Here is a 27,581-nt window from a genome sequence, read left to right as displayed (position 1 = left end):
GAGTGAGACGCCGCCACATAGAGATGTCAGATTGTATGTAGATCCATTTCAGGAGCCTTAGTCGGCTTTTAAAGATTCAGTTTTGTATAAATTAAGATGACATTTTCATTAGACTATTGCAGGGGTGGGAAACTCTGGTCATTGATCAATTTGTCAACCTGTATATGTCAAACTCTGCTGTGAGTGGTGATTTTCTGTTTTTGAGTTTCTTAGGATAGAGTTTCTTCTGAGAGAGATATTTAACTAATATAACAAAAAACAGTTTCGCTCAGGGTGGGCAACTCCAGTTCTTGAGGGCAGCAGTTCTGCAAATGTTAGTAGTTTCCCTGCTGCAACACACCTGACTCAAATCAAGGCAAATGGTGCAAAGCTTAATGTCAAGCTCTGCACTAGTCTGCGTAATAAGTCGGGCGTGTTTCAGGTGTGTTGCATCGGGGAAACTTGCAGGACTGCGGCCCTCGGGGATCGGAGTTGGTTTAACTTGTAAAAAATTATCACTAAATAGTGGAATTGTGATAATGGGTCCATTCACATCAGGATAGTCCGCTAGACTCGGTCAGATTTAGGACTCGCTTCAGTTGTAGGGGGGTGTATCCGTGCGGATTGAGATCGCATTCACGCTGCATTTTGGTCGAACAAGCCAAACCATGAGAATAATGTATCCCAATTCTCAACTAGAACCAACTATTGTTGAAATAATAGCAAATGTAAATGCCCATTTATTGAACTGTGCTGAATGATTGAAATGAAACTGTATAAGAAATTTCTAAAAAAAAAAAAAAAGCCATTGACTGTTTTTCTAATTGCCCCACATCAGGATTTGAACCCATGAACTACCTGTATTGAAGCATACTGACCTACCCACTATGCCACCAGTATGCATTGTTTCTTTATTGTTTTTCACGTCCAGCAGGGTGTAATTAGCGGGATTTCAAAAACATGTGCAAGGTTGAACTAAACCCCAGTAAAGATGTGACAGACCAAACTATTGCGTTTTTTTTAAATTTTGTTTTATGCGAGTGTACTGCAGAAATACACTGCAACAATGCACGCAGTATTAACAACAGAAGAGGTAGAAGACTGTTAATGTCATAGCAACGTATTTACCCACAATGCAACACTCACAATGCCAAATGTAGGAAGTGATTCTTTTTGTAGTCCGCTTCATGTATTTGGTCTGCTTGAAATGGACCAAGACCTGCGTTTGTTGGTGCACTGAGTCTGCTTCTTTGATCTGAATCCCTTAGCGCATTCACATTTCACCAGACGAAGCGGACTTTCTGAGTAAACAGACCAGAATTCAAATAAAAAAAGCCTATGTGAAGGTGATGTGCACTTTTTCAGTTCTTTCTTTCTTATCTTTTTTCTTTTAAATGAGTATCATGTAATCCTTTGCAGTCATTCTGTATAGTTACTGGCTGGCTACTTGTAGTTACTGGTTACTGCTACAGGGCAATTTTAAAGTTAATATGCGACACAGTAAATTTAGTTAAATTGTGTTTTTTCCCCCACTATTGATGCTGCATCAACATCTCAAGAGGCAGCGTACTGATAGACTGTGTAAAGGATGGACTCTGCGATGTCACCTTCATTCCCACCGTTGCCATCTTGGCAGTGTCACATGTGCCGTCACTCCAGTAAATACAAAAATGGACAAAGAGGTGGAGCTGAGAGGGGGGCTGTGAGCGTGGGGGTGGATGATTGACATCTATCAAACTCCGACCTGCCTGTGGCTAAGAGAGCTTACCGAGAGCTAACAGGAGCTAACCAGCTAACAGAGGTAGGTGGGTTTTAGCTAAATCAGACTGATAACTGGCTGAAAACCATTGTGCTATATTCTACCTTCTGGTAGGGGGATATTGGTTACCTGTCAATCAAAAGGACACGCCCGTAATTATGCCAAATTTTTAGATAAAATTACTTCTAGATGAAGAAGTTATAAAAAATATTCTCAGTTGTCATGAAGGTAAACCTGATCTATTTAGCCTAAAATGTTTTTATAAACATGTTTATGTTTGCTGGGAATTTGGCCTTTTTAATGCTGGGGTCTATGGGGCGTTTTGGAGCCCCTAGTGGTTGAGGGGGGAACTGCAGTTTTTTTTTCCACTCTGCATAGGTTTCACTTTTAACCACAGGAGATTCCTGCTTACCTGGAGGTTGTCTACCTCACATTGGTCCTGTTATGAAGTGGGAACCTGCCATTTTCACAACATCTGCTTCCCAATCTGCCTCACTTCCATCGTTTTTACCATCAAACTTGAGTTCATTTTTTCATTTAGCTTGGATGTTTTTGCTCTCCAGACTGGAAGCAGAAATCCTCAGCCACTGATGGCTGATTGAGCCTTAAGGAATTTATTCTATGTCTTGGGAATCTTTCAAGTTTGTCAAAACTATTGTAACACAAAGTAATCTCTTACCTTTGGCATACTTTCTCTGCATGCATACATAGCTGTATTGTGTTGATATATTGACCCAAACTGGGCCGGTTTTGGCCCAGTGAAGTTTAGTGTGACCATGCAACACTCTGCGGGGGTCACAGTTAAACATAGCCTCACTTTAGTGGGTCACGAACTGAAAAGGTTGAGAAACATGTTATTTTAATGAAAATACAAGAATTTCTCACAGATTTATCATCTTAAACTTTAAAAATGTCAAATCAGTGAACCTGCAAAGCAACAGGTAACAAAAAACAGTCACATAAATGCAGCGGGGTGCAAAGTGTAACGAGCATCTCCTTCTGCAGTAAATACAGATTTTTGTTACCTGTTGTAAATGCAACAGCATAAAAAATGATTGATCATGCTGGTATTTTTTTAAATTATTTTATTAAACAAACAAACAAACAAACAAAAAGTCCAGCTGTGTGTTACATGTTTACATATTTTTACTGGATTGCTTTGGATTTCCTGCAATGGACCGGGGAGCTTGTTGGGTTATTCTCCAGCTTCCATGTGACCTTCAATTACAATAAACGGAATGAATGAATGAATGAATGAATGAATGAATGATCAGGTCAGGTCAGCTAAAACTGACATGGCACACACTCAAACCTATTTAAAGGAATTAATTTATTTCTCACCCAAACAAAACAAAACAATCAATAAAACATAAATTTCAAACACCTGATTGGAAAGGAGCAGACAGAAGAAAATTTGATACAATCTACCCCTCTCACAAAAATAATTAAACTAATTATAAATCATTTATTTAATTAAGAAAAAATAAATATTTCATGGGTTCTAGTGGCCTTTATGTGACACTACTCAGTTATTATGTGCACAACCCTGCAGAACAAAACAAATTAAATTATTTTATTATATTTTCTTTAACAGTTTTCTTAATAAAAAATTTACTTTATGTGTGTAGCTTTATTTTACGCTTTGCTCCATAAAGAGACGGAAACACATTGCTCCACCACTTGTTCTAAATCTTGGTTTTATAAATAATGCAAATCTATTGAAATTATTATTATAGTTTTTTTTTTAAATATTGATTGGTAAACATTTCTCATAAGCTTGCATTGGCTTAAAAATACTATTATCAACTTGATTATCACATTTTAATGATTTAAAATTTTATCTTATAAAGGAGATGGATCTTTATATCTGCTTTAACTAAATATTCTTATTGCTCTTTTTGGCGAAATATAATTTGGGTTTCAATTTTAATTCCACAAATTTCAATGCAAGGAGTCAGACATGGAACAATAACAAATATATATTTAATGTGATGCATTGCTGCTCAATTTATCTTTTATTTTATGCAACACAGCAATTATTTCTGTTATTTTTGCCTTCACACCATTAATAAGTCACTTCCATGTTCAGTAAAAACACCCAAAAACATACTTTCTATGTCAATAACTTATATAAACATTTAAAATTTAATATTTGTACCTTTACTTCTAAACATCATACAATATATCAAGATTCTGAGATTTAGGGATACTTTATTTACGTATTTCTATGTTATTTTTGGACTACCTCTTAATTTTCAACTGCATAAAAATGACGCCCCAATAAAATAATATCACGTCCTAATGAAACTCATTCAGGCGGCTTGGATACGTTAAGCACATGACTTTTATTTAAAAGCAGTTTAGGACGCAGAAGTGACTCTTACAATCAATGTAGAATTACAGATTAACCTAACATGAATGTGTCTGGACCTGAACACATACAGGATAAAATTCTCACTTATGTGTTAATACACAAACCCAAGACTATTTTATTAAGTTGTAATGGGTTGTAAAGTACTAAATGTGTGGATATTGTTGTTGACAGGGTTGTAAATAAAAGAAAAAGCTTGTGTCTTGCAGGATTACATAAACTGCAGTAATGGTTGCAAAGTTATTTTCTATTTATATCTACGTGAAACAAGTTTTTAGTAACACCAAATGGACCGCTTGAGTCAAAAATCAGCCTTGTTAAACTGGAGCTGCTGTTGGGATGTTGCCTCCCCTGAGGGATGGGATGTGGAGGTTGAAGCTCATCCCAAATGCAGGCCAGTCCAGAGTGAAGACAACATGATACCACATGATGAAATGAAATGAAATGAAATAGCATGCAAAGGCCTCGGCCGTTCACCACACATGCTTTCACACACATGCACACACACATGCACACACACACATACATACACTTGAGTTCAGCCTTTCTGCATCTGACATTGTGCTGAGCTGTCGGCTCTCAGTCTAGGTGGGGCGTTTTGGCCCTGTACACCGTCGACTGAGTCAGGATGGAGAGATGAGGATGGGGCATCCCACTCACCCTCTGCACGGCCGGCGGAGACACTGCTGCTCTGCTGTCATGGCAACAGCAGCAGTCACCATAGCCAGCATGGGCCCATAATGCATAGGCCAGGAGGAGTCACACACGCACATACACACACAATGGGAGCATGATACATGACAGGAAACTGCGCAAATACAGTTATAGATCTGAAATGTGATGGTTCTTCCACAAACATTTGTGCACATGAAAACAAGAAAAAGCAAAACAACTCTTTATATTCATGATGTAAGTGTGAAAACGACTTGGTTCTTTGTGTCAAATGCAGTTTGTCTTTCTTCTAGATGTTACACTGTGAAGAATTAAATCAATTTAATGCAGGTTCTGAAAAACACACAACCTTAAAGCACCTTTTGTCCATCTTGCACCGATACAGAGGAGTTGCATCCCATCTTGCTGCACTTTTTACTGCACCACTGCATTCATGGTGGACAAAATATATTCTTAATAGCGTTTTAATCAAGCTGACATCTTTCATATGTCTATCCGTGTGTCCCCCCCCCCCCCCCCCCCCCCCCCTTTTTTTTTCTTTTGCAGATACATTTTCTCCCCACCTCCCCTGTCTCCAAATCGGACATCTTCGCCATGCCATCTTAGACCGCAGGCTTTGCAGCAAATGAGCCTATTCCCACTGCAGATCTGCGCCTGTGAGAGTGTGTGTGTTTTTTACATGGTGGGGATTAGGTCGACAGTGTAAGCCATTCAAACAGGTGTGAGGAGCAGAGACAGTCCCGGGTGGCGCATGTTGAGCGGATACGTGGCTGCACAGGAGCCGATTCTGAACCTGTTTGCGCTTTTTAAAGGACGGAACAAGCCGCATCTGAAAATAGTGTTAGCAGTTAGAAAGTAGGTCGATGGGAACGGTTGTTTCCACGCTTTTGTCTCTGTTCTTTGTTGTTTTGCGAGGACTGTGGGTTTTTCGTTTTCTTTTTTTTTTCTTCCCCCTTCTTTTCCCCCTACAGCCCACCCTTGTGTGGAGCGTTTCACGCACAGGTGGGAGATACCCGCTCAGCATAGGACAGCCCCCCTCTCTGCTCCTCAGCGGATGATGTGAGGAAGTGACATTTTTCACCGCTGCGGTTCGGGACACCACGGCTTCCTCTGCAAACAGGTGTTCTGCTCTCTGGGTCACTTTTTCCTCGGAAACAACAGGGAGGCATCGCGTCCTGTTTCCCCAGTCGAGACGCGGGACAGCGGGGACCAGAAGAGGAAGATTAGACCCGTTCAAGTATCTTCTTTATTAGCCTGGGCTGTTTGAACGGGTTCAGTCGGAGAGAGGCAGAGAGAGAGGAAGAGAGAAAGAGAGAGAGAGAGAGAGGGAGCGATGGCAACGAAAAAGGCGTGCGTGGATGCGCCCAAAAGGAGCCGGAGTCCGGTCGTGTTGGAGGCTGAGATGTTCAGAGAATTTCAGGACTGGTGTCTCCGAACTTATGGAGACTCCGGCAAAACAAAGACCGTCACGCGGCGAAAATACAACAAAATCATGCAGACACTGTTGCAGAACGACGAGTCGGACGGCGTTTACGTCGACAACAGCCACATCAACGCCAAATTCAAATTCTGGGTGAAGTCCAAAGGATTTCAGGTCGGAACCAACGTGCTGGGAGAGCACAACAAGAAAGGAGCCCCGGGGAAACCCGTCCTATATGTCCCGGTCAAGTCAACGGTAAAGTGTGTCTGTGTGTGTGTGTGTGGATGTGCATGTGTTTATGTGTGTCTGTCACTGGAGAGAACGTGCGTGTACACGCTCACGAGACGTCCCGTTGCCGTCTATAAGTTGCCGTCGTTTTAAGGCTGCGCCCACGCACCTGTCACGCGAGGAACATGACGACTTGTAATGTTTTGCGGTCCCGATGAAGCCTCACTTTGTCCACATCCCAACCAGAACAGCCCCGACACTCTCATCCCTTGCTGCCATAGCAACGCCGGTGCCTCTTGGCAATCGCGATTCTAAAAGGTAGACTATCACGCGGAGCCATCTCGCCAGTCGGGTTGAAGTCCTGTCAGCAGCAGTTCCAGCGGGTGCAGAGCGCGAGATGATGGACTGACGACAGCATATTGTTTCTGTTGCTGTTCAGGTCTCGTGTAGCCCGGTATGGTAACGTTGTGCGCGCGCACATGGATGCAGAGGCATGTTGGAGGGTATCGGGTATGTTAGGGATATGGTTTTAGGGTCCAAACCCAACTTAATAATAATAATAATAATAATAATAATAATAATAATAATAATAATAATAATAATAATTGGTGGCATGAATATTTGGAGCTCAGCAGGTTTTGATTGTTGGCAATTCATCAAATGGCACGCGCCCTCACTGTCCCATCCAAACCGAGAAACACGCACTGTGTCCGTGCATCATTAAGATGGTCTGCCTGCCTCTGGAAGAGCAAATATATTCTTATAAATATGTCATATAAGACATTTGAATGAAAAGTCATGATGTGGGCTGGTAGACGTGCACCCCCACCCCCCAACCCCCCACTCCACTTTTCATTGTCCTGGGAATGATGCGGGTCGGCTCGCAGGCACTCGTTGCTCTGGCAACACCTGTGCAGTCCAGGATAGCCTGCCTGCCTCTCTGCCTGCCGCATATCATGATGTAGGTTACATTCCGACATGAACCTCGGAGAGACAGGATAAGACTGTCTCCACCAGAGAAATGTTTTGACAAAGACAGGTTATAAATATTGATTTATCAAATTGTAGCTGCGCGCAATTGGCGACCACGTGAGGGGGCTGTGGCGGAAACAAAAGGGTCTGCTCGGGACTGATGGCGACATACGCCCACGGTCGGTGCTCAGACTTCACTTCCACGCGTTTGTGGCTGATGGGTGGTGATTTATCTCCTGGTGAAACGGATGTCAGGTCCCATCCGTCCAGTCGGGAGGCACTGGGCATGCTAGGGGTTAACACACAGCTCTCTCTCTCTCTCTCTCTTTTTTTTCTTTTTTGTAAAATGAACCAGCAAGATAAACATGTTCATGATGAACTGCCAGCCAGTGCCCCAACAGCTCTCTTATTTTGCACGCGTGTGCTCGTTCGCGTCCATTTCTATGTATGATCCTTTGGCCTGCTGTGCCAGCAAGGAGACAACCACCATCTTAAACAAGCGCCTTCGGGAGTGATCTCCCCCTCCTCCATGCCCCCCCCCCCCCCCCCCCCCCCCCCCCCCCCCCCCACACACCCACGCACCCTCAGCTGGGACAGGGTCCCTCTGGACCTCTAAGAGCAGAAGCAGATTCATGTTAACAAACTGGAGGAGATATTAGCCCGGATTAGGGACTGAGCCCTTTGGTTTGGGCTGAATAGCGCTGATCTCCTCCACAGGTGTTTTACCTGTGTGAATGAACAATTTAGATTTGGGCCAACTGCTTTTACAAACCTCCTCTAATCTCTGCTCAATATTATGTTTCCCCTCTGGGCACGAGGGCAGGTGTGATGGGTCTCTGCAGGTGCAGATGGTCCCTGAAACATGTTGCTGGTTAGTTTCTGTCTCTGGCTTTTGTCATTTCTTGTTGTTTTGTTGACATGACTTGTTTTTTTGTTAGTTTTTTATTAGTATTGTTTCTCTGCAAGGCCTGTTTAACAGGAGCTGAACTGATGTACAATTGTGCTCATATGTATTCATCCTCTTTCATTAAAGAAAAGGTTGAATTTACAACAGTCACTCAAATTACTGGAGACTTAAAAAAAAAGGGAACAATAACTAAAAATTTGCAAAAATATAATTTAGTAATATAAGACACAGTTTTTCATTTAATTGAGTTGAAGGAAGAAAAAAAACAAACAAACAAACAAATGGGTCCTGGACAAATTAGAGCACTTTTCTGTTGAACAGTGGGACAAAATACCTGTCAAGTCTGACCTGACTGGAGCAGAAACATTAAAGGATTGTTTAACTGAATATTAGTTTATGAATGATGTAATATGTAATAAATTATCTTATTTGTTTGCTTTTAAAAAAATTATTTCTATTGAGCCAGAATTAGAAAATAATGTCATGATTTTCATAAAATTTTTTAGTTATTATTACTTTAGTCAATTTCAGCTTATTTTACAAGCAGCTGTTTTTTTCCTTCTTTAATAAAAAGGGTATGAATAAATATGAGCACAACTGTAACTCTTTAAGGCCCAGTCAAACCAAAGGAAAGCTGAGAAAATCATTTTTTCCCTAAAATAAATATAGCTTATCTTCTTAAAGAGGAGTGCACGTGCTTTGTAGCTAATATCATAAGACAGGGGGAAGCCTCCCCCTGACTCAGGTCCACTTGGGAAATTTAAACAACAAACAAACCATCAGCCAACACAAGCTGCTTCTAATGATGAGTCAGAGGCCACAAATCAAACAATATACATGCTCGTGATTGCATTAGAAGGCAAGACTTTTCCTTTATCCAGTTTGTGTTTGTGGGCCGTATAAAATGCCAAAAAGTGACACACACACACACACACGTGCAAAAGGCGCGTGCACAATGGTCAGTAGCCGCTCACAGAGCTGCAGGGCCGGGGGCGTGTCTGTGGTGCTGGAGCACTGGAAGCCCCGCTGCAGCTGCTCCCAGGGTGTGCCAAGTTTCTGTATGGGGGCAGGCATGGGGCTAAATGACGGGAGCCTGGGTGGGGGTAGGGGATGGGTGATGCCTGATGAGCAGACAGAGAGGGTCTCTTCTGTGCGCCGGCGAAGCACACAAGGCAGCTTCAGTGTGTGGCGGGACAGAAAGGCAGGGCGCAGGCAGCACAGGCTCAGTGTGTGTGTGGGGGGGCTCTTTTCAAGTCGGACACAGAATCATTTTCTCCCTGTGTTTTCTGTCCATCTCTGTCCTCCTGCTCGTGCTGTCTCGCCCCTGCCAGTGCTTGGAGGATCCTGCAGGCCTCAGTGTGGAGATGCAACCTCGTTTAGCTCCCATTATGCCCTGATTAGAGGACGGTACAGAAGAGGGGGGGGGGGCAGAAACAGACACAGAGATGCATCACAGAACTGCACACAACATGAGCCTTTCTCCAAGTCCGGACAATTTAAAAAGATTTGCCAAAACATACTATGCATGTTCCTCTGGGTTGATATGTGCTTTATACTAAAAACGATGGACTATAGCAAGCTGTTGCTTTTAGTTACCATGCCAACTGAAATCTGTAAATATCTTTTCATTTGTCACACGACCAGGTTTAGGAGGACATCGACCTCAAACAAAAATATGTTGTGTTTAAGAGTGATAACAGGACAGTATATTCTTTCTTTGACCCTATCAGAAATGTCTTATATTTAAAAAAAAAAGAAAGAAAGAAGAAGTGGTCTGAATTTGTAAAGTCTGATTGTTAATCAGCAGAAATTGGCAACTGAGGCTGAAGGGACAAAGAAAAATCTATTTATTTAGGATCTTTAGTGTTTTTAAACAAGCATCTAAAAGCTGCAACTGTAGAATAATGAGCCGGTCTGCTAGGAAGTTGCAAGACTTGGAAAAAAAGAAAGAAATTCTCTGTTTTTGGCTTCTGAAACTTAAAAATCTGACATTTTTCTTTGCAGTTAATTGCATATCCTTTATCTTTAACAGTTGCTCTGATACAAAAGGACATTAAGGACATTTTAAATGCATATTTTATGACATTTCATTTAAAAGTAAGCAATAAAATCCAATACCTGCAACCATTACGTTGGGATTCAAAGAGGTTATGGGTCTATGAAATGAAATGAAATCACTGAACAAAATAAAGGTTCATCTTGGGACGTCCCCTCCTTGTATACATATTGCTGTTCCAAATCTTTGTCTTGCTAAATAGACCCAAACAGTTTGTGCCTCACATCAGATAGCATGGGGAACATCGTCATTATTATCTGATTAATTAGTCCGTATTTCCCATGAGAGCCCGTCTTTTGTAGAAGGGCCACAGAGTCAAAGGAATACTGGCCCTATTATTCAGCAGCATTTGCATTAATGTTATTTCTGCACCGAGGATCTCCGCTGCTTTTGTCCAGCGGTTTTTGTCTCGTTTCTTTCTGGCAGAGCTGATTAAGGAGCAACACATGGGCTCACACTCATGGGTTCAAATGGCGAAATGCTCGCTAGCCCAAACAGAAATCACCTCAGCTGTGCTGATCTCATCTGGCCTGCAGAAAATGTACCTGAGCGCGCGTGTGAGTGTGAGTGAGTGTGTGTGTGCTGGTGATTGGTCCGTCTGCTCTTTGGAGCACTTGAAGGTGGAGATGCGCCAGTCTGAGGGCAGAAACTCTTTGTTAGATGATTGTATTAAGACATATGAAGAAAGTTTATGTCAGGGTGTGTTTCTTTGGTGATTTCACATGTTGCCATGTTGCTGTGACTTAACGTAAGTGATTGACAAAATCCATAGCGCGTGTGTGTGCGCGCTTGTACAAAGAGGGGGTCGCTGATCGCATGCTCTGTGTTTCCTCCCTTCAGCACTCTCTGTTGCCATGGAGAGACCGTTCTTTGCTTTCCCATAGGAGGAGAAATTAACACCATTTTTAACTGGCCTGGGGGCCTCCCCCCCTGTGTGGGAGATAGTCTGAATTGTGCTTCCACATGCACACACACTCAAACACACGCCGTCTTTAAGATGGCAATAATCTCCCGCATCTTTTGTCATTTCTAATACCTCCACAAGGCCGACGTTTAACGAAGTGGGACAGTGTAATAATAATGGCTTGAAAATAGCGAGGTGGACTCTGGATGTGATGATGATGATGATGGTGGTGGTGATGATGATGATGATGATGTATGTGCCACTCATTTACATACCGCTTTGAGTCAGTGACTGGAACGTCAACAGCGCCAGTGGGACTGTCTGTGTCTCCGGCTCGGTGGGACACTGTGGGGATGTCACACACTCTATCAAATAATGTTCATCACGGGAGCTGCCGAGAGAGGAGTGCACACGCACACACACACGCATACACGCACAGATGTCGGACAGAGGGGTTGAGCCCGGTGCACCTAATGTGGATTTAATGACGGGGCTTTATGAACTGAAGCGGGGTGCAGAGGGTGGTGCTGGAGAGCAAAGCAAAAGAGGAGGATGAGGTCTTCTCTATAAAGTAGTGGGGATGCTGTGGGGTGGATGGTCTCTTTTATCCCTGTTTGATGTCATATAAACCTTTACCTTGCCCCCCCCCCCTCGTGGCGCGCGCACATCAACACACAGGCAGGAGAAATAAACGCTGTCCCATTTATGTGTTCATTAGCTAGTTGACAGATTTACAGAGGGAAGATGGGACTTTAAAAGATGACCTGTTGTCACATCTGCAGCGAGATAATCTGAGTCATGAGTATTGTTGACACAGCCATCTCGAACACACACACACACACACACACACACACACACACCTCTCCTTAAGCTACTTATTGTGGAAGAAAATCTTCATCTGTTTGCTGCTTGACTTTAAAAGTTAAGTTCCAAGCCACATTTCAGATTTCTGCTTGTCACACTCATCTGCTCAGAGACCAAGCTGATGTCTTGTGCGTCGCATCTTCTCCACCATTGCCGGCCTGTCTTTGTGACCCAGCTGCTTCCTCCTCTATGCCCCCCCTCCTCTTCCTCCTCCTCCTGACCTGCGTGTGTGCAGGACTGCTCCTCTCTCCCCTCGGCAGCTCACTGCTACAACGTGTGTGTGTAAGAGAGAGAGAGACTGCCAGCGGGGGTGGGGGCAGCAGACTCAACCCCTCCAGTCTCCTAGCAACAGAGCGGTTTGGTGCGGGACAGGGGGAGGCGCAGGGGATGGGGGCTGGTTGTACAGTGACTGGGGAAAGCAAAGTCCTATGTGATTAGAAGGCTGGAGAGAAGAAGGGAAGGAGAAGGGTGGTCTGAGTGGTGCTGTTGTGTTGACGATTAGAGATGCTACCAAGTTTCCTTTGCCCCATAAAGTGGCGTGCTGCTGCCACAGAGCAGCTCAACAGCTGTTCTCCACCGAGGAGCTCCAGCTACAGGCTCTTCCTGCCAGACACATAGTGCACTAAAACACACACTGAAAGCATGCTGTGTTCAGAGATGGATGCTAAACTCCCTGTTGGCTTGTGTTTGAAAACACAGCTCAATGCTGCACAAGGGCCCGAGAAGACCTTCAGAGAAAGAAAAGCAGTTTTAGCTGCAGGTTCTTTTTCAGAGTCAACAAAAGCAAATTCCGCTTGTATGAAACTATTTGTAGTGTTTAGTGGGTTTTCTCACAGTAAACTGAAGCTAGTATTTGTTTAGACTGGGTTTGATGTTGAACTCCTTAAATGTACTTGGCCATCTAGTGAAGAAACACGACTGCAAAGGCGGTGAAATTGTTTGGACTCGTGCAGAGGTTGCAATATGGTGTATCGATTCAGGCCAGAGAAAATGCTCCCAGCTGAATATCCTGTGTATGCTGGGTATTTTGCTGAGGGATGTGGCAGCGATGTGGGTGCACCACACACCCCACAGCTGTATGAGATTATCCAAATCCAGCGTGAATGGACCTGACACCATTGTCCCAAGCAGCAGCAGCAGCAGCAGCAGCGGCAGGGGAGGCTGTGGTGATGTCACCATGGGAAAGATGATGATACTTCCAAGTGCGATAGATTACAGCTGTGATGATGAGGCGGAGGGTCGCTATTATTTCATTTATTATCATTACATGTAGCCCGTGCTGACAGGGGGAGAGCTACTGGAGTAGAGAAGGAGAGAGAAAGAGAGAGCGAGGGGCCGGATTAAAACAAACCCGCTCTGTGAGCTGGTTTTAGTTGCCATGGTAACGATCATTACCTTGCACTTGGGAGAGCAGGAGCAAGGAAAGAGAGGAGAAAGGGGGTTGGTGAAGGAGGGGCAGAAAGAGGACGGGACAGAGGCATGGGATGAGGAACGGAGGCGGGAAAGAGGATGCGATGGGAGGGGGGGGGTAAGAAAATGAAATCTCAGACACAGGGAACCGTGTGGAAATGTCAGAGATGTGTGATTCCTCAACAACTTTTTTAACTTCTCTTACTCCAAAAGGAAACACCAACTCTCTATCTTTGATCCAATCGCCAGAATGTGTCCATGTCAGATTTCTGTCTCATATTTGCCTGGAAGAGGTGGACTTTGTTCTGGGACAAAACAAACAAACAAACAAACAAAAAGCTAATTAAATGCCAGAATCAGTTTGCTGTGTTTAATGCTTGCTGGGGTTACTCTGGGTTTGGCAGGAGAGACATAAGTGAGACTTTGGTACAGTGGCAGTGAGAAGAGGAACTAGTTGTTGAGAGGGAAATGTGAAGCTAGAAAGGAGCAGAAAGCCCCATGTGGTGCTGCGGATGGAGCCTGTTGTCCTGGCGATCCTACTTCTATGGTGTGTCACATGACCCTTTGCCCAGCACACCTGCCCGAGAGAAATCAGTGGCAGTTTCTATGGCGACCGGGTCGGCAGTACGGGAGGCAGGATGGCTGCCATAGGTGGTGGTAGGAGGGACTGCTGGGCTCGTACAGTGTCGGTGGTGTTATTTTTAAACATGGCAGAGATGAGGTGATGGTTGCAGACCCAGCCAGGGATGAGACTTCTCCACTTAAAGGAGAAAAATCTCAACACTGTAGGAGGTCGGGCACCTTGTGTATTGCTCTTGACCGTCTACAAGCACATGACCAGTGACTCATGTGCCTTCACCATTCCCCAAGTGTTGCTTTATAATAAAGATCTCTGATGATATACATACAAGTCATCTCTGTTTGCCTGATGCCTCCTTCCAAACTAAACTCTTGCATCCATGTTTCAGTGTTCAGATGGGAATTCGACCCAGGACAACTCTTCCCTGAAGCGTGTGGCCGTCGTTGAAGACTTCTTTGACATCATCTATGCCATGCATGTGGAGATGGGTGCTGACCCAGGCAGAGCACCCAAACATGCAGGCCAAAAGAAGACCTACAAAGCGGTAAGACATGACCAGGTGCATCCGAGGTGCAGGTGTCTGACATGAAGTCAGAATAAAAATAATTCTATTTCCTTTTCTTGTTTGAATCTGCGAGAGTATTGCTGCTGGTGGATAAGATGGTCGTAAGCACGTCCCCAGTTGGCAGCAGGTTCAGGTTACAAAACCACATAGAAAGGAAAATTAAAATTGTCATGCATGAAATTTGCACACTCCCGGCTACATTTTTACGTCTCTCCCTACAAGACTTAACAAAACCATTAGCTCTAATTCTGGTGGGAATGTGCTTCAGTTTGTGAATATCCTGCACATGAAATATTGGACAAATAACAACGATGGCATAAAATTTATTTGTAAACAGATATTCACATGCATATATCAACATTTTATTTTTGCATCTGAAGCTTTTTTCAGATGCAAGGTTTTCATTTGCCGTCTGGTTGTAGAACTTCTGATCATCCAGCATCGCTTTTATGCGTGATAAAAGTAATTTATTTTAGATCCAATTCAACCAACTGTTTTCACTTTATTCTTGTGCTGAACAACTTTGCTTTACAAAACGGAAGCCTAATGGATATAAAGGGAATGAGGCTTTGTGGACATAATATCCCCTTAATTCTTTATAGGGCACTCAACGAAATACCTTGAAATTAGAAAATTTAACCTAAAATTGTCCTTCTGGTATGAACCAAGACCTCACTTCTGTTGCTAAATCAACAAAAGACAAAAAAGTTTCATGCTGAATATGAACGAAAACAAAGTGATCAAAAATTGTCACAATACTCAAGGGTTAACGCTTTAGTATTCTTTATTTTTTAATTTGATTATTGCTGAATTACATATTAATGTGGACCCGAAAGAAGGAACAAAAGAAAAAAGAGACAAAGATACAAAATAAAAAAAAAACAAGAGCAACACCTGTATAATAAATCAAAACAGAAAAAACGCCTGAGGAGTATCTTAACAGAAAAGCAGCTTCTGCAAGAAAACAAAGCAGAGAATCATCGGGAGCACCTAGAGGAAAACAAAATGACAACAACAACCACAACAGCAACAAGTATATGACAACATAACTGTAGATATTGTTGATTAGACCTGCAGGACATATCATCAACTGTATCAGCATGTGTGTGTGGGCGCAAAATATAAGGAATGAGTTTTGTGATGAGTTTTATTGTGCAAATGCAACAGCACTGCGTTCAGCAATGAGAAGCAAACAAAGAGGAGCCCGGTGCATCCAGCAGCCACTGTGGACTCCCTGTGGTTCAACAAACATCTCTAGCTAGCCTCATTTTCAAATAAGATTATAGTAACGCTGTCATTGGATTGTTAAAAACGTCTCTTTTGTTCACTCAAATGCGTCCCTGATGACGCTCATCAAAGCACTCCACGTATTATATAAAAAAAAAAAAGTATGGGAAAGCTTATAAATTTCAGTGACATTTTTGCCATAATTGTTTTATACTTTATTTCTTTTATGTTAAAAGTTGCCTTCAGCTTCTGACATTGGGTGGTAATTTCATTTAGGGTGGTAATCTTACAGGGGTCTCGTGTTCTGAAGCTCCCCATGACAATAGGCAGAGATATGTGAGATATAATGTATCATTTTTAGCATCAGGTGTTACCAAGGAAACAACCAGACACCTTTACCAGAAAAACAAAGCTCTCGTGGTGCTCAAACTAGAGTCGTCCCCCCCCATTTCCTCATTGTTAATGTTTCTACAACAATGGCAGCCTGTTGGCTTCTGTTGGAAGCTGAGATCCTTGTGTTGTCCTGACAGAGCAAAGGCCAGTGTTTACAGCTTAGGTAGCATAGGGGGATGCTCAGCAAGACTTTGGTACCTCTCCTCTCCTCCCACCCAAACAGGAATTAAAAAAGAAGAAGAAGAAGAAAAAAAATGATAGAGCCAATTGCTCCTGCCCTGTAGAGAGGTCCTGTCACGTCTCATAGAGTGTACCCTTTTGAGGAGGCAGCATCACTGGGGCAGGGCATAATATGGAACTGTCACTGTGGCCTTCTGGGAGGTGCACGCTCCTCTGGGTGGCCTTTCCCTCTCAGCTGCCTCAAGGGGCCATGAAGGGTACGGGTGGGGTGGGAGGAGGGGGACGGGCACACGGGATGGTGGGCACCCCCACTGCCTTTCCATGGTCACGTGAAGGTCGCATTTTACAGGGAAACGCCAGAGGGGGTGAGGAGGGGAGGGTGGCACAGCGGTGGAGACAAACAGAGAGGGAAGGCAGAGCATGAGAAGAGGTGCAGATATGTGCTGGCTGCACCTGAGGAAGCGGGAGGCGAAGCAAATCAGAAAACACCTATTTGCGTTTTGAGGTATAAAAGCAGGGAATTTCAGAGAGCTGCAGCTGGAATTAGGCCACCCTAAATCACTGCCGGTCGCCTAGAGGGCGTCTTCCTCCTCATGTCATGTTGAGATAACACATAAATCTGACCCCCAACTTTCACACGATCACTCTACATTAAGAAAAAAAAAAAAAAAAAGCACCTGCAAACAGTTTGAGTTGAGCTAAATCTACTGCCAGTGACCCAGTCTCCTCTGCTTTTCCCCCGGCACAGATAGCAGAGACCTACGCCTTCCTGCCCAGAGAGGCGGTGACTCGGTTCCTAATGAGCTGTGGAGAGTGTCAGAAGAGGATGCACATTAACCCTAGCACTGCAGAGTTCAAAGGTAAAGCCACACATCTGATCTGTGGACCGCTTGCTCCTTCTGCAGACATCATTAACCGCTGTGCTATTTTTGAGATGAGGCTTTAAGATTTGTTAATGCTGAGATCCGTCGACATACTAACACAGAAAAGGGTCTTTACTGCGTCGCAAGAGCTGGTAATAATCAGCCAGTCCTCCAGCACAGCTGGCTGCAGGACTTTTTTTTTTTTTTTTTTTACAGGTAATGATGTGTATAATGGTTAAACATCTAACTTTTTATCCGTCCCATCAGACACTAAAGCTGATCTGTGCTGTTTGGTGAATTTCTGAATGAATATGAAACATATGAGTAAATGCATCACTGACATGACGTAACAGAGGCTCCAGAGGCTTGGCTCTCTGGGATTGTATAAAGACTTTTAAAATGGTCACAGAGTTCCTCTAGTGGCTGGTGGAGAGACTGCAGACAGCTGCCAGCCATTGTTTGACTCCAGGTGTTAACGTGAAGCAGAGGCTCAAATTTCAGCCTTCACAGGAGGCTAAATCAAGTCTACCCCCATTCAAAGATTGTCCATGATTAGCTCAGATCACATATCCAACTTGGGACGGATGCAAACAGGCTACTCTCTGGGATAATTTGTTATATTTTTATGATATAATTAAAAGTCTGGGTTTGAAGAGGCGTTAAAACCTGAGTTGGTGTTTTTACAGCAGCGCCGGTACACGTGAAATGTAAACTGAACTGCAGTAAAATCCAGCCACTCAACCTGTTTATGCTCCTGCGCTCGCCCTGCTGCTGATTGTAGCGTTTTTCTGTGTTGACACAGTAGGATGGATGTTTTAGAACTATTATGGAGATACAGCAGTATTACAGTAAAAGTTGCTTACAACATTTCATGCATCTCTCAACCTCAGCAATAATATTAACCTCAAATTTGCCCCGATCTGGTTAAAACTTCGCACATTTGGCACTTTTTTTCTTCTAAATTATAATGTTCTTTTTTTAAGTATAAGATTTCAGCTATTCAACACTTCATTTTTGTTTTGTGAGACTAAATATTTCAGTAGGTAAGGAGTCTGGAGTGCAACCAGATGAGCTTTATGTGTGCAGAATGTGGTCTGATATTATGTGTCTGAAAGGATGAAGACCTCACAGAAAAGTCATCTGGATGGCAAATTTAGTTCTGCTTTTACAGATGAACACATTGTTTGATAATGTTTCACCTTTAAACCAATAATAACTTGATGATAGTTTTTTTTTTTTTTTTTTTTTAGTCTAAATGATTTTTCAAACTTCCAGGACTGTTTCTAGCCTGAATTAAGTCGATATTAAATAAACTCAGACACACAAAGGGACAGATTTATTCCGTCTTGCTTCGTTTGAAACTTCAGTCAACAACTTTTTAGAAGATAATTGTTAATTTTTTCATCTTTGTCTTTTGTTTGTTCTTTTTGTTTTATTCAGAAGTGTTTCTGATCCCATGCAGTGTTTTCCTGCGAGTTAGTTGAAATATACTGGACTAGTGATATATTTATTTGTGTCTTAATCTATGATGTTGCATTTAATTTTGTAGACTTAATGTATATTTTGTGTTTAGAAACATCAAATGTGGGACACAATAGGGGAGTAGAGGCGTAAATTAGCATAAAATGCAAATGTTTCAATGCATTTTCTCATAAATCTTTGTGTTAATTTAAAGGTGGAGTATGTAAGATTTTCAATATTAAAAAAAAAAATTAACAAAAAAATAAATACAATCATAATTAGTTTTTTTTTTTTTAAACATGTAGGTTCCAGTCTGTCCATATTTAGAGTGTTATTAAATTACAAGTTTAAAAAATGACAAAGACCCTTCTTAAATGTTTGCCTACCAGTAAAAAAAATGTGCTTTTTGTCATTTGTCAATAATTAAACTTGTAATTTAATAACACTCTAAATATGGACAGACTGGAACCTACATGTTCTAAAAACTTTTTAATTATGATTGTAGTTATTTTATTAGTTAACTTATTTTGAAAATATTGAAAATCTTACATACTCCACCTTTAAGATTAAAAGTTTATTTGAATTAGTTTATTGACTATGCAGGGATTGCACATTAAAATGTGTGTTTTTTTTCATGCATTTCTTTGTTAGAAAATGACAGACCCACCTCGTTGGTCCCGGACCTTATTGACTACAACATGCCTCTTACTGCCACCTACCTGAAGCAAATGAAGCTGCAGTGCATGACTGCCACAGAGAGGGTGAGTGCTTCCTGCTGCAAGTAGATGTTTTGTGACATGTGGGCAGCGATACAAGTAAATGTGCCATTGTTAAGATCTCTGAACTGCATTTGCACTGAGAGCACAAGCCTTAAAATGATTTTCTTCGAGCCTGCGGGGAGAGAGGCTCTGTGCAGGCAAATTAGGACATCCTTCCTCCCAACTTTTAATTCATTATTGAACAAACAGAGCAGTCTTCCTGCTGGGAGGAGGAGCGCAGTGTGAAGTGAGGATTAGAAAAGCTTCTGCATCAGTGACGTCAGGCGTGAAACCACTCCCATGTCGCTGTGACAGAAACACTCAGGAACTGCTGCCACTAAAGTGCAGGGAGCGCTACTTGATGATGATGATGATGTAGACCTCACTCACCCATAATTAGGATTATCTGGAACAATGAGCCAAACTCTGATTTGGTGAGTACAAACGAACATATATTCATAACGTGTCGAGACTGATCTGAACAGGCCAGTAAATGAATTATTTATCTTACAGAGGGTTATTTCAGTTTTGTAGGAATGTAGTCCATGTTTGTGTTGCAATGATTTACAGTTAATAGCAGCGAATGGCTGAAAATGCAGCAGGTTTGTTGTGCTGGGACGAGTAAATTCAAGAAACTTGTTGTCTGCTGAAGCAAAACTTCTCCGCCTGCATGCTGGCTTGTAGAACTTTTACACTCCGGGGATACAGAGGAGCCAAACCTCAAACATGATGGTGTTTAGAATTGGTTTTCTTTTGTATTTTTAATGAAAAAAATGGAAATAAACGTAGAAATAGGACTTTTATACACAGTTTTATACACAGAACTGCCAACTTATTCTTTCATCCATTGTTTAGTTACATAATCAGACATTTTTTAGGTTTTTGCCCTTATAATCATGAAGAAAAGAAGTTGATTTTACAACCACAGAAGTCCAGCTTGTGTCCTGTTGTTCAACTAGTTTCTTTACTTTCTAGCTTGACACAAACAAGCCTGCGTGCTAGAAGGTGTGTCATCTTCTGACATGCAGAATTTTTTTCGCATGTTTAGATTTTATTCTGTTTTATTTAGGTCAGCTGACTTAGCCTCGATTTTAAAAACATTCCATCCTACTCAATCAGTTTTAGGTTTTTCTGAAGCCAAAACATCAATGTTGGGAGATACTTGGAAATGGTGTGATTAGAGTCTCTCTCTTTAATCCTGCATGGCTCACTTGGTGCCTAATAGAGCCGTCACTGAGCATTCTGGTCCTCTGCTAACCCCTTACAGGGGGACGGATGCATGTTCCCAGGAGTTTAGGCCTATTTGTGTGCTCGTGTGAGGGGAATGAGATGACAACATGTATTTCTGCTCCGTTCCCCTCGCACAGCAGTCCCTATGAGCGAGATGCCAGCTGACACGTGACGACATAAATGCAGGTCATTTATGTTAACGTGAAGCAACCTGGTCCGGGTCGCCATGTAAAGCTCGGGTCAGCCTTCATAGTAGTTTGTGAGATTATTCAGCTTTCCTTTGCTAATCCTTACCCCAGTGGTGTACTCATGTTTTTTTGTTACGCTACAACAAGCATCTTCAGGGTCTGTACGTAACGGAGTTAAAAATAGCAGTGCTCAAAGAAGCATATTAGTTAACAGAGATGCTCCTGCAGTCCCTCTTTCATTCTGCTGTTTGGCTTCACTGTATTTGAACAGAGAAACTTCCATTAAAGCGTAGATTTGATTTTTTTTTTGTTGTTCATAAGGTATATTAACTAAAATAACTGCTTAATCATAACGTACCTGGGAAATAAAAGCCCCTGCATGTGAAGGAAAACAGAATGGAAAACCTTCTTACTGTAGAATAAGTGAAGCTGAAACTCCTGTTAGGTTTTTACTCCAGTGTCTGAGAGAAATCCCAGCTGGTGAGACACTCCCTACTTAAGAAATTTAAGCTAAAAATGCAAAATGTCATGCTTGGTATTACTTTCCAATGAATATAGAAATGAGTTTTTTTTTCACACAGCATCAGTAAACTGCTTGTTTTTATCTAACTGTGAGCATATCAGAAGCACTTCAACTAACTTACAGAATTACAGCTGATGTTAAAAGTTATAGCATGCAGCTCTCTTTCTCTCTCTCTCTCCCTCTCTCTCTCACTGTTACGCCATTTTCCTTCAGGATGACAGTTCGGTGAGCAGCGAGGACATGAACAACGCTGAGCCCACATGGGTCGCAGCTGAGCAGCCCGCAGTGCCTGAGCCAAGTCCACCTAACGGAGAGAGGGTCAGCAACCCGGCCGCCGTCATAAAAGAAGAAGATGGTGAGTCATGGCTACCACAGCTGCCGCTGCACTGTCATCTTTTTGTCTTGTTTAGATCTAATTCTCAATTTTTACCTGCCCAGTGTGTTAGTGGCTTTTGTTTTTTTTACATCTGGTATTTGAAAGTATTTGTGTCAAACAGGGAATGTACAGATTGGTGTTAGGCAGGAAACAGCTTGCCTTGTTCTTAATCCAAATAAATCCACTCTTACAGGAGGGGGTGGGACAACACTGCATCCCCAGCCCACTCTGGACCCCTCTCTGTAAGGGTGCAGAGCTTTAAGAAGTAGGACAAAGGCCGATGTTAACCTTCCCAGATAGGAAAACACTAAAGAAGATTCAAAATGTGGGAAATGAGTGTGTTTCTCTGCACAGACATGTAAGATGTGTGGACATGATGTCATTTAAGTGGCTGAAAGATTTCATTTTTAAACAGCTGGAAAAGAAAGCTCCCTTCCCCCATCAGCCCTCCTCACGCTCACTTCTCCCGCTTTGCTGGAAAAACGGAACATTTTCTCCCTCCATCCTAACTTTTATTTGTCTTGACAGCTGACCCCGATGCATACTTCCTTTACAATTTCAGAACACCCAACATGAGGGAGGAGGACCCCTCCCCCTGTAGGAGCACCCCCCCCCCCTCTTGATCACTGAAACCCAGCTTATTGTTGTAAACAAAAACAAATGAATGCTTAAAGATGACAAACCGTCCACGCGGCTGCGTTCTTTTCCCTCCTGCCAGATGATGACTCCTCAGAGAGCAGCAGTGCCAACGGGGTGCCGGTCCTAACCTCCCCGGAGGTGCTCGCTGTGGGTGGGAACCCCCCAGATGGTGGGGCCTCTTACGGGGAGGTGACGGAGAATGGTCTGAGTGCTCCCCTGGACTTCAGCACCACCTCATCCTCATCTTCCTCTGAGGATCAGCAGCCGGTCAATCTGAGCGACAGACTGCTGCCAGCCGGGAGCTCACCGCCAAACCCCTTCCCTGCAGACCCCAACAGGAAGTACCCCATCAAAACAGAGCTCAATAACAAGGTAAGGCCAGAGAAAAAAAGGAAAGGAAAGTGACCAATGACCTGATTTTGTTCGTATTTTTGTGAAATGTGTGCTTTTTCAGTCCCCCCCTTACAGCTCAGGAAGCTATGACTCTGTGAAAACTGAACTGAGCATGAGTGCAGAGGACTTGACCTCTGGTCGGGCACAGATAATTGATGATGATGATGATGATCACGACGACCACGATGACAATGACAAGATCAATGACGCTGAGGGGATGGACCCGGAGAGACTTAAAGCCTTCAATGTAAGTGAAATGTCAACTTCATGCACGGAGAGAAGCCGCCATCCGCCTGACAGCTGTTTAATCTAATGTAGCGTTAGCTTACTCTGCGCAGACACTGTTTTTGTAAATACCAGGGGTGGGAAATATGCTAATTCCCCTAACTCATTCCAAACACTCTGATTATTAATGTGAAAACTCAGCAAAAATGCAAATTTGAGCAAATAAGTGAAGAAATCTTGCTGTTCATTTAAGCAGTGGTTATATTTCCACCTTCTCATCTCCTCCCCCTCCTTCTTCATACCCTCTCCTGTCACTCTACCTCCAATACTCCCTCCCCATCCTCCTCCCCCCCGCCGCCATCCCTTTTCCTCTCTTTTGTTTTGGCTCTCACACCCCTCTTTTGACCATGCTCCCCCGCTCCATTTTTTCTGCTCTACATCCCCTCTCTCCCCTCCCCCCCTCGCTCCTCGTGCCTGTCAGATGTTTGTGCGCCTGTTTGTGGATGAAAATCTGGACCGCATGGTGCCAATCTCCAAGCAGCCCAAGGAGAAGATCCAGGCCATCATTGAGTCCTGCAGCCGCCAGTTCCCAGAGTTCCAGGAGCGCTCTCGCAAGCGCATCCGCACCTACCTCAAATCCTGCCGCCGCATGAAAAAAGGCGGTTTTGAGGTACCAAATGCCCCGTCTCCCCAGCTACAATATTTTCTGTCCTACATGTAGTCATTCAAACTCACCCAGATTCTCAGTTATAGTTAAAAATTCCCATGACCCTATTGGCAGATACGACCAACACCTCCTCACCTCACCTCTGCCATGGCTGAGAACATCCTCGCCGCCGCCTGTGAGAGCGAAACCCGGAATGCTGCCAAGAGGATGCGGCTTGATGTCTACCAAGCGACGGTAAATGTCTTGGCAGTGGGTGTGTGTGAATCTGCCCAGCAGGGATTTGGGAATGTGCTCGGCCGGCTTTGCATCATTAAAACAAACAACACAGCGTATGAACAACAACGTTCTGCCCGCGCTGAAAACATTTATTGTCTCGCAGGACGAGTCCGCCTCTGACAAATCCATCTCGAGGGATCCGGCCTCTGTGGCGCCGTCAGGGTTCTCTATTTCCAGCGCAGCTTTTGCCCAAGATCAGCTCTACACCAACGGAGGCCTCAACTACAACCTGCGGGGATATGGGACGGTGGGCAGCAACCAGCAGAGCTCTGGTGCTGCACAAACCAATGGTAAGACCTGGTTAGTGAGCTGCTGCAGCTCAGGAAAGACTTTGTAACGCTACATGTTGAAGCAGAAATGTAATTAAAGAGATGACTCACTCAAATGACAAAAATGGATGAGAGAAATTATATATTTTTTTTCTATTCTTTCCAGCTTATAGATAAATTAATGCAAATTTATATCATATAGGTGCAAATAATTTTCTTATATTCAGTCATTATGTCTCACATTCGATAGGATGAACAGACTGTGTGTGTTTTTTAAAGATTAGTCAAAAGCACACCAACAAAAAGAGGATTAGCAACAGCAACATGTACAGCATAGAAAGGGAACCTTTTGAGTTTACTTTGACTTCTCATAAGATTTTTCTGGCCTGTAATATTAACCCACATATGACATGATGCTGGTCTTGTAGCCCTATTTTGATAGGATTGCAGTGTCTTTATGTTAAACTCATTTTAGTTCAGTACCACATCTGAAGTGGTAAAATAATTGCACAATAACTTAGAAATCAAAGGTAGGCAACCTTGGCCCCTGTCCAGCAAGAGACCTAGATGTTTCTCTGCTCCAACACATCTAACTCTAATCAGTGAGTCACTGTACAGAACTTGATAGGCTGTTGGATCCATGTGATGTGAATCAGAAGTGTTGGAGAAGAGAAACATCTTAAACTGGCAGGATCAGGTTTTACAACTCCTGCTATAAATAATAAGCATTTCTGGTCACTTTAAATCATAGTGGATCAACAAAATCACTTTAATCACAGTGACTTAAAAACAGTTTTTTACATTATGATTAGTAACTTTTCAAGAGCTAGAGGTTGTTTAGAAGGTTTATTTCCAGCTCTGTGTAGTAATACCCGGCAACTAGTCCAATAAGCCCTGGACAGGCCGCTGGTCCATTACAAGAATTAGTTACTTTGTAACTTTGCAGTCATGCACTTAATATCTTCTATGTCAATGTTAATGTCAGCTTTATTTATAGAGCACATTTAAAGCCAAAGTGCTTTACAGTAAGATATACACATCAAATAAAGTACACACACACACACACACACACATATATAGACTAAAATAACTCTAAGATAAATCAGTAACAATAAACTAATAAAACACAATAAAAACAACTTTGCTCAGTCGAAGGCTAGGGTAAACAGGTGGATCTTTAGACGAGGGGTAATGAGTTCCATAAAGTGGGACCCAAAACTGCAAAAGCTCTGTCTCTCTAGATGTCATTAGGGATCTGGGAACATCCAAGACCATCTGGTCAGCTGATCTAAGGACTCTAGAGGGTCAGTGAATGTTAACTAGGTCTGGTAAATACTGTGGTGCCATTTAGGGACTTAAAAACAAATACAAGAATCTTAAAGTCGATTCTAAAACTAACCGGCAGCCAGTAAAGAGAGGACAGCACCGGCCTTATGTGCTCACGTTTCTTTGTCCCGGTTAGGAGACAAGCCACTGCGTTTTGAACAATCTGTAGATGACTAAGTTCAGACCGGCTGATACCAGCATACAGGGAATTACAGTAGTCCAACCGCGGTGTGATAAAGGCATGGATAACTTTTTCCAACTTTTTTAGTCTCCCTCAGGTATGGTTTAACTTTGGCTAGAAGCAGAAGCTAGCCTTAACCACCGAGCTGATCTGCTTGTCTAGTTTTAGTGCCCCATCAATAATAACACCCAGATTTCTGGCCTGTGGTCTTATATAGGATGCTAATGAGCCAAAGGAATTGGAAAGAACTTGGACTAATTTGGGGTGACCAAACAGGACAACCTCGGTTTTATTTTCATTTAATCTTAGCAAATTAATGTCCATCCATGTCTTAATGTCCCTCATGCAATTAAACAGAGCATGAAGAGATTCCTTAGAATGGCATGTAAATCTGCACATCATCAGCGAAGCAGTGAAAAGGAATACCATGCTTTCTAAATACTGACCCTGGGGGCAGCATGTAGAGAAAATGCAGGGAACCTTTAGCCTGATCCAGCCTGATTTTAAACTGTAAAGCACTTTCAGTCACATATTTTATGTTGGAAAATAAATAAAGTTTGATTGATTGATTGATTGAAAATAGCAGAGGGCCCAAAACTGACCCCTGAGGAACCCCGCAGGTCAGTGGGGCCATTTAGGAGGTAAACTGCTTCAGCTGCACACAGAAAGATCTGTCTGTGAGGTACCATTCAAACCAGTCCAAAGCAGTGCATTTAATACCAACACAGTGCTTGAGACGTGACAGAAAGATAGAACGATCTACTGAGTCAAACGCTGCTGTTAGGTCTAAAAGAATTAAAAAGACACAGTTACTGGAGTCAAGGTTTATGTCATTATATCATCCTACAGACCAGATTGGGAACTCTGGTGGGCCAGTTCATATGTCTGACACTCCCTCTCTACATGCGCTACTGTGGAAAGCAAGCATGCCTTTTTTTTTTTAGGTTATCTGATAAAGTTACCCCTTTTAAAACGTAACCTGAGCATATTTTTTACAACCTCAACAGGTCCCACAGATCTGAGTATGAAGTCCATCGGCCCAAACTCCTCCTCCAGTTCCAACAGCCACGGCCAAGGCGGGGGTGGTGGTGGCGCTTCGGCCCAGCTCAGCCCTCCAGAGGTGACGGCGGTGAGGCAGCTCATCGCAGGTTACCGAGAGTCCGCGGCCTTCCTGCTTCGCTCTGCAGATGAGCTGGAAAACCTGATCCTGCAGCAGAACTAAGTCTGAGCCAAACCGTGCCAACACCCTCCCCCCCTCCACCCTCCAGCCTGTCCATCTCCGTCGCTCCGTCACACACATATGGGCAGACTTTCACACACAACGACACAACTGTGATACTTCAGTGCATAGTGGGTTCTGTAGGTATGTTACCTTCACTTATTCCCACATCTTCATGTATTTGGACAGGCCAGAACATATCACAGGCTGGAAAATGTTTATTTATGCATTCGGTTCACTTTGACCTTAGTGCCCTGTTTTGTGTAGCCATTCATCCCATCCATTTCATCCTGCCACCGGAACCTCCATTTGTCTCAGGAAGTGATGATATAAGTTAAAAAAAAAAAAGATGCGTGTTGTAAAACAGACCGAGGTGTTGAATTAGCTCAACCACTATAACACCAAAATCGCTTGTTTGTGCAGATGTGTGAAGAAATGAGGAGTTAAATAGCAGTGTCTCAGCACCATCACTCTTATTTTTTACACTAATGTAAATTACC

The 27,581-nt window shown here is 43.0% G+C and overlaps 1 protein-coding gene across 1 annotated transcript; it reads left to right on the top strand.

The window, feature by feature from the left end:
* Positions 1-6,114: 6,114 nt before the first annotated feature.
* On the top strand, positions 6,115-27,084 carry nol4la (nucleolar protein 4-like a; the record flags this gene model as incomplete). The annotated part of the gene is made up of 11 exons (XM_079239002.1): positions 6,115-6,456; positions 14,511-14,666; positions 17,236-17,347; positions 19,463-19,572; positions 21,724-21,865; positions 22,605-22,897; positions 22,980-23,165; positions 23,625-23,813; positions 23,925-24,044; positions 24,190-24,376; positions 26,870-27,084. 11 exons carry the CDS (start codon positions 6,115-6,117, stop codon positions 27,082-27,084), a joined length of 2,052 nt encoding a protein of 683 aa, XP_079095128.1.
* Positions 27,085-27,581: the final 497 nt, after the last annotated feature.

The sequence above is a fragment of the Telmatherina bonti genome, assembly GCF_933228915.1.
Source record: "Telmatherina bonti genome assembly, chromosome: 4".
Lineage (NCBI taxonomy): Eukaryota > Metazoa > Chordata > Actinopteri > Atheriniformes > Telmatherinidae > Telmatherina > Telmatherina bonti.
Note: the sequence above shows the minus strand (reverse complement) of the source record. Positions and strands in the feature narration are given on the sequence as shown.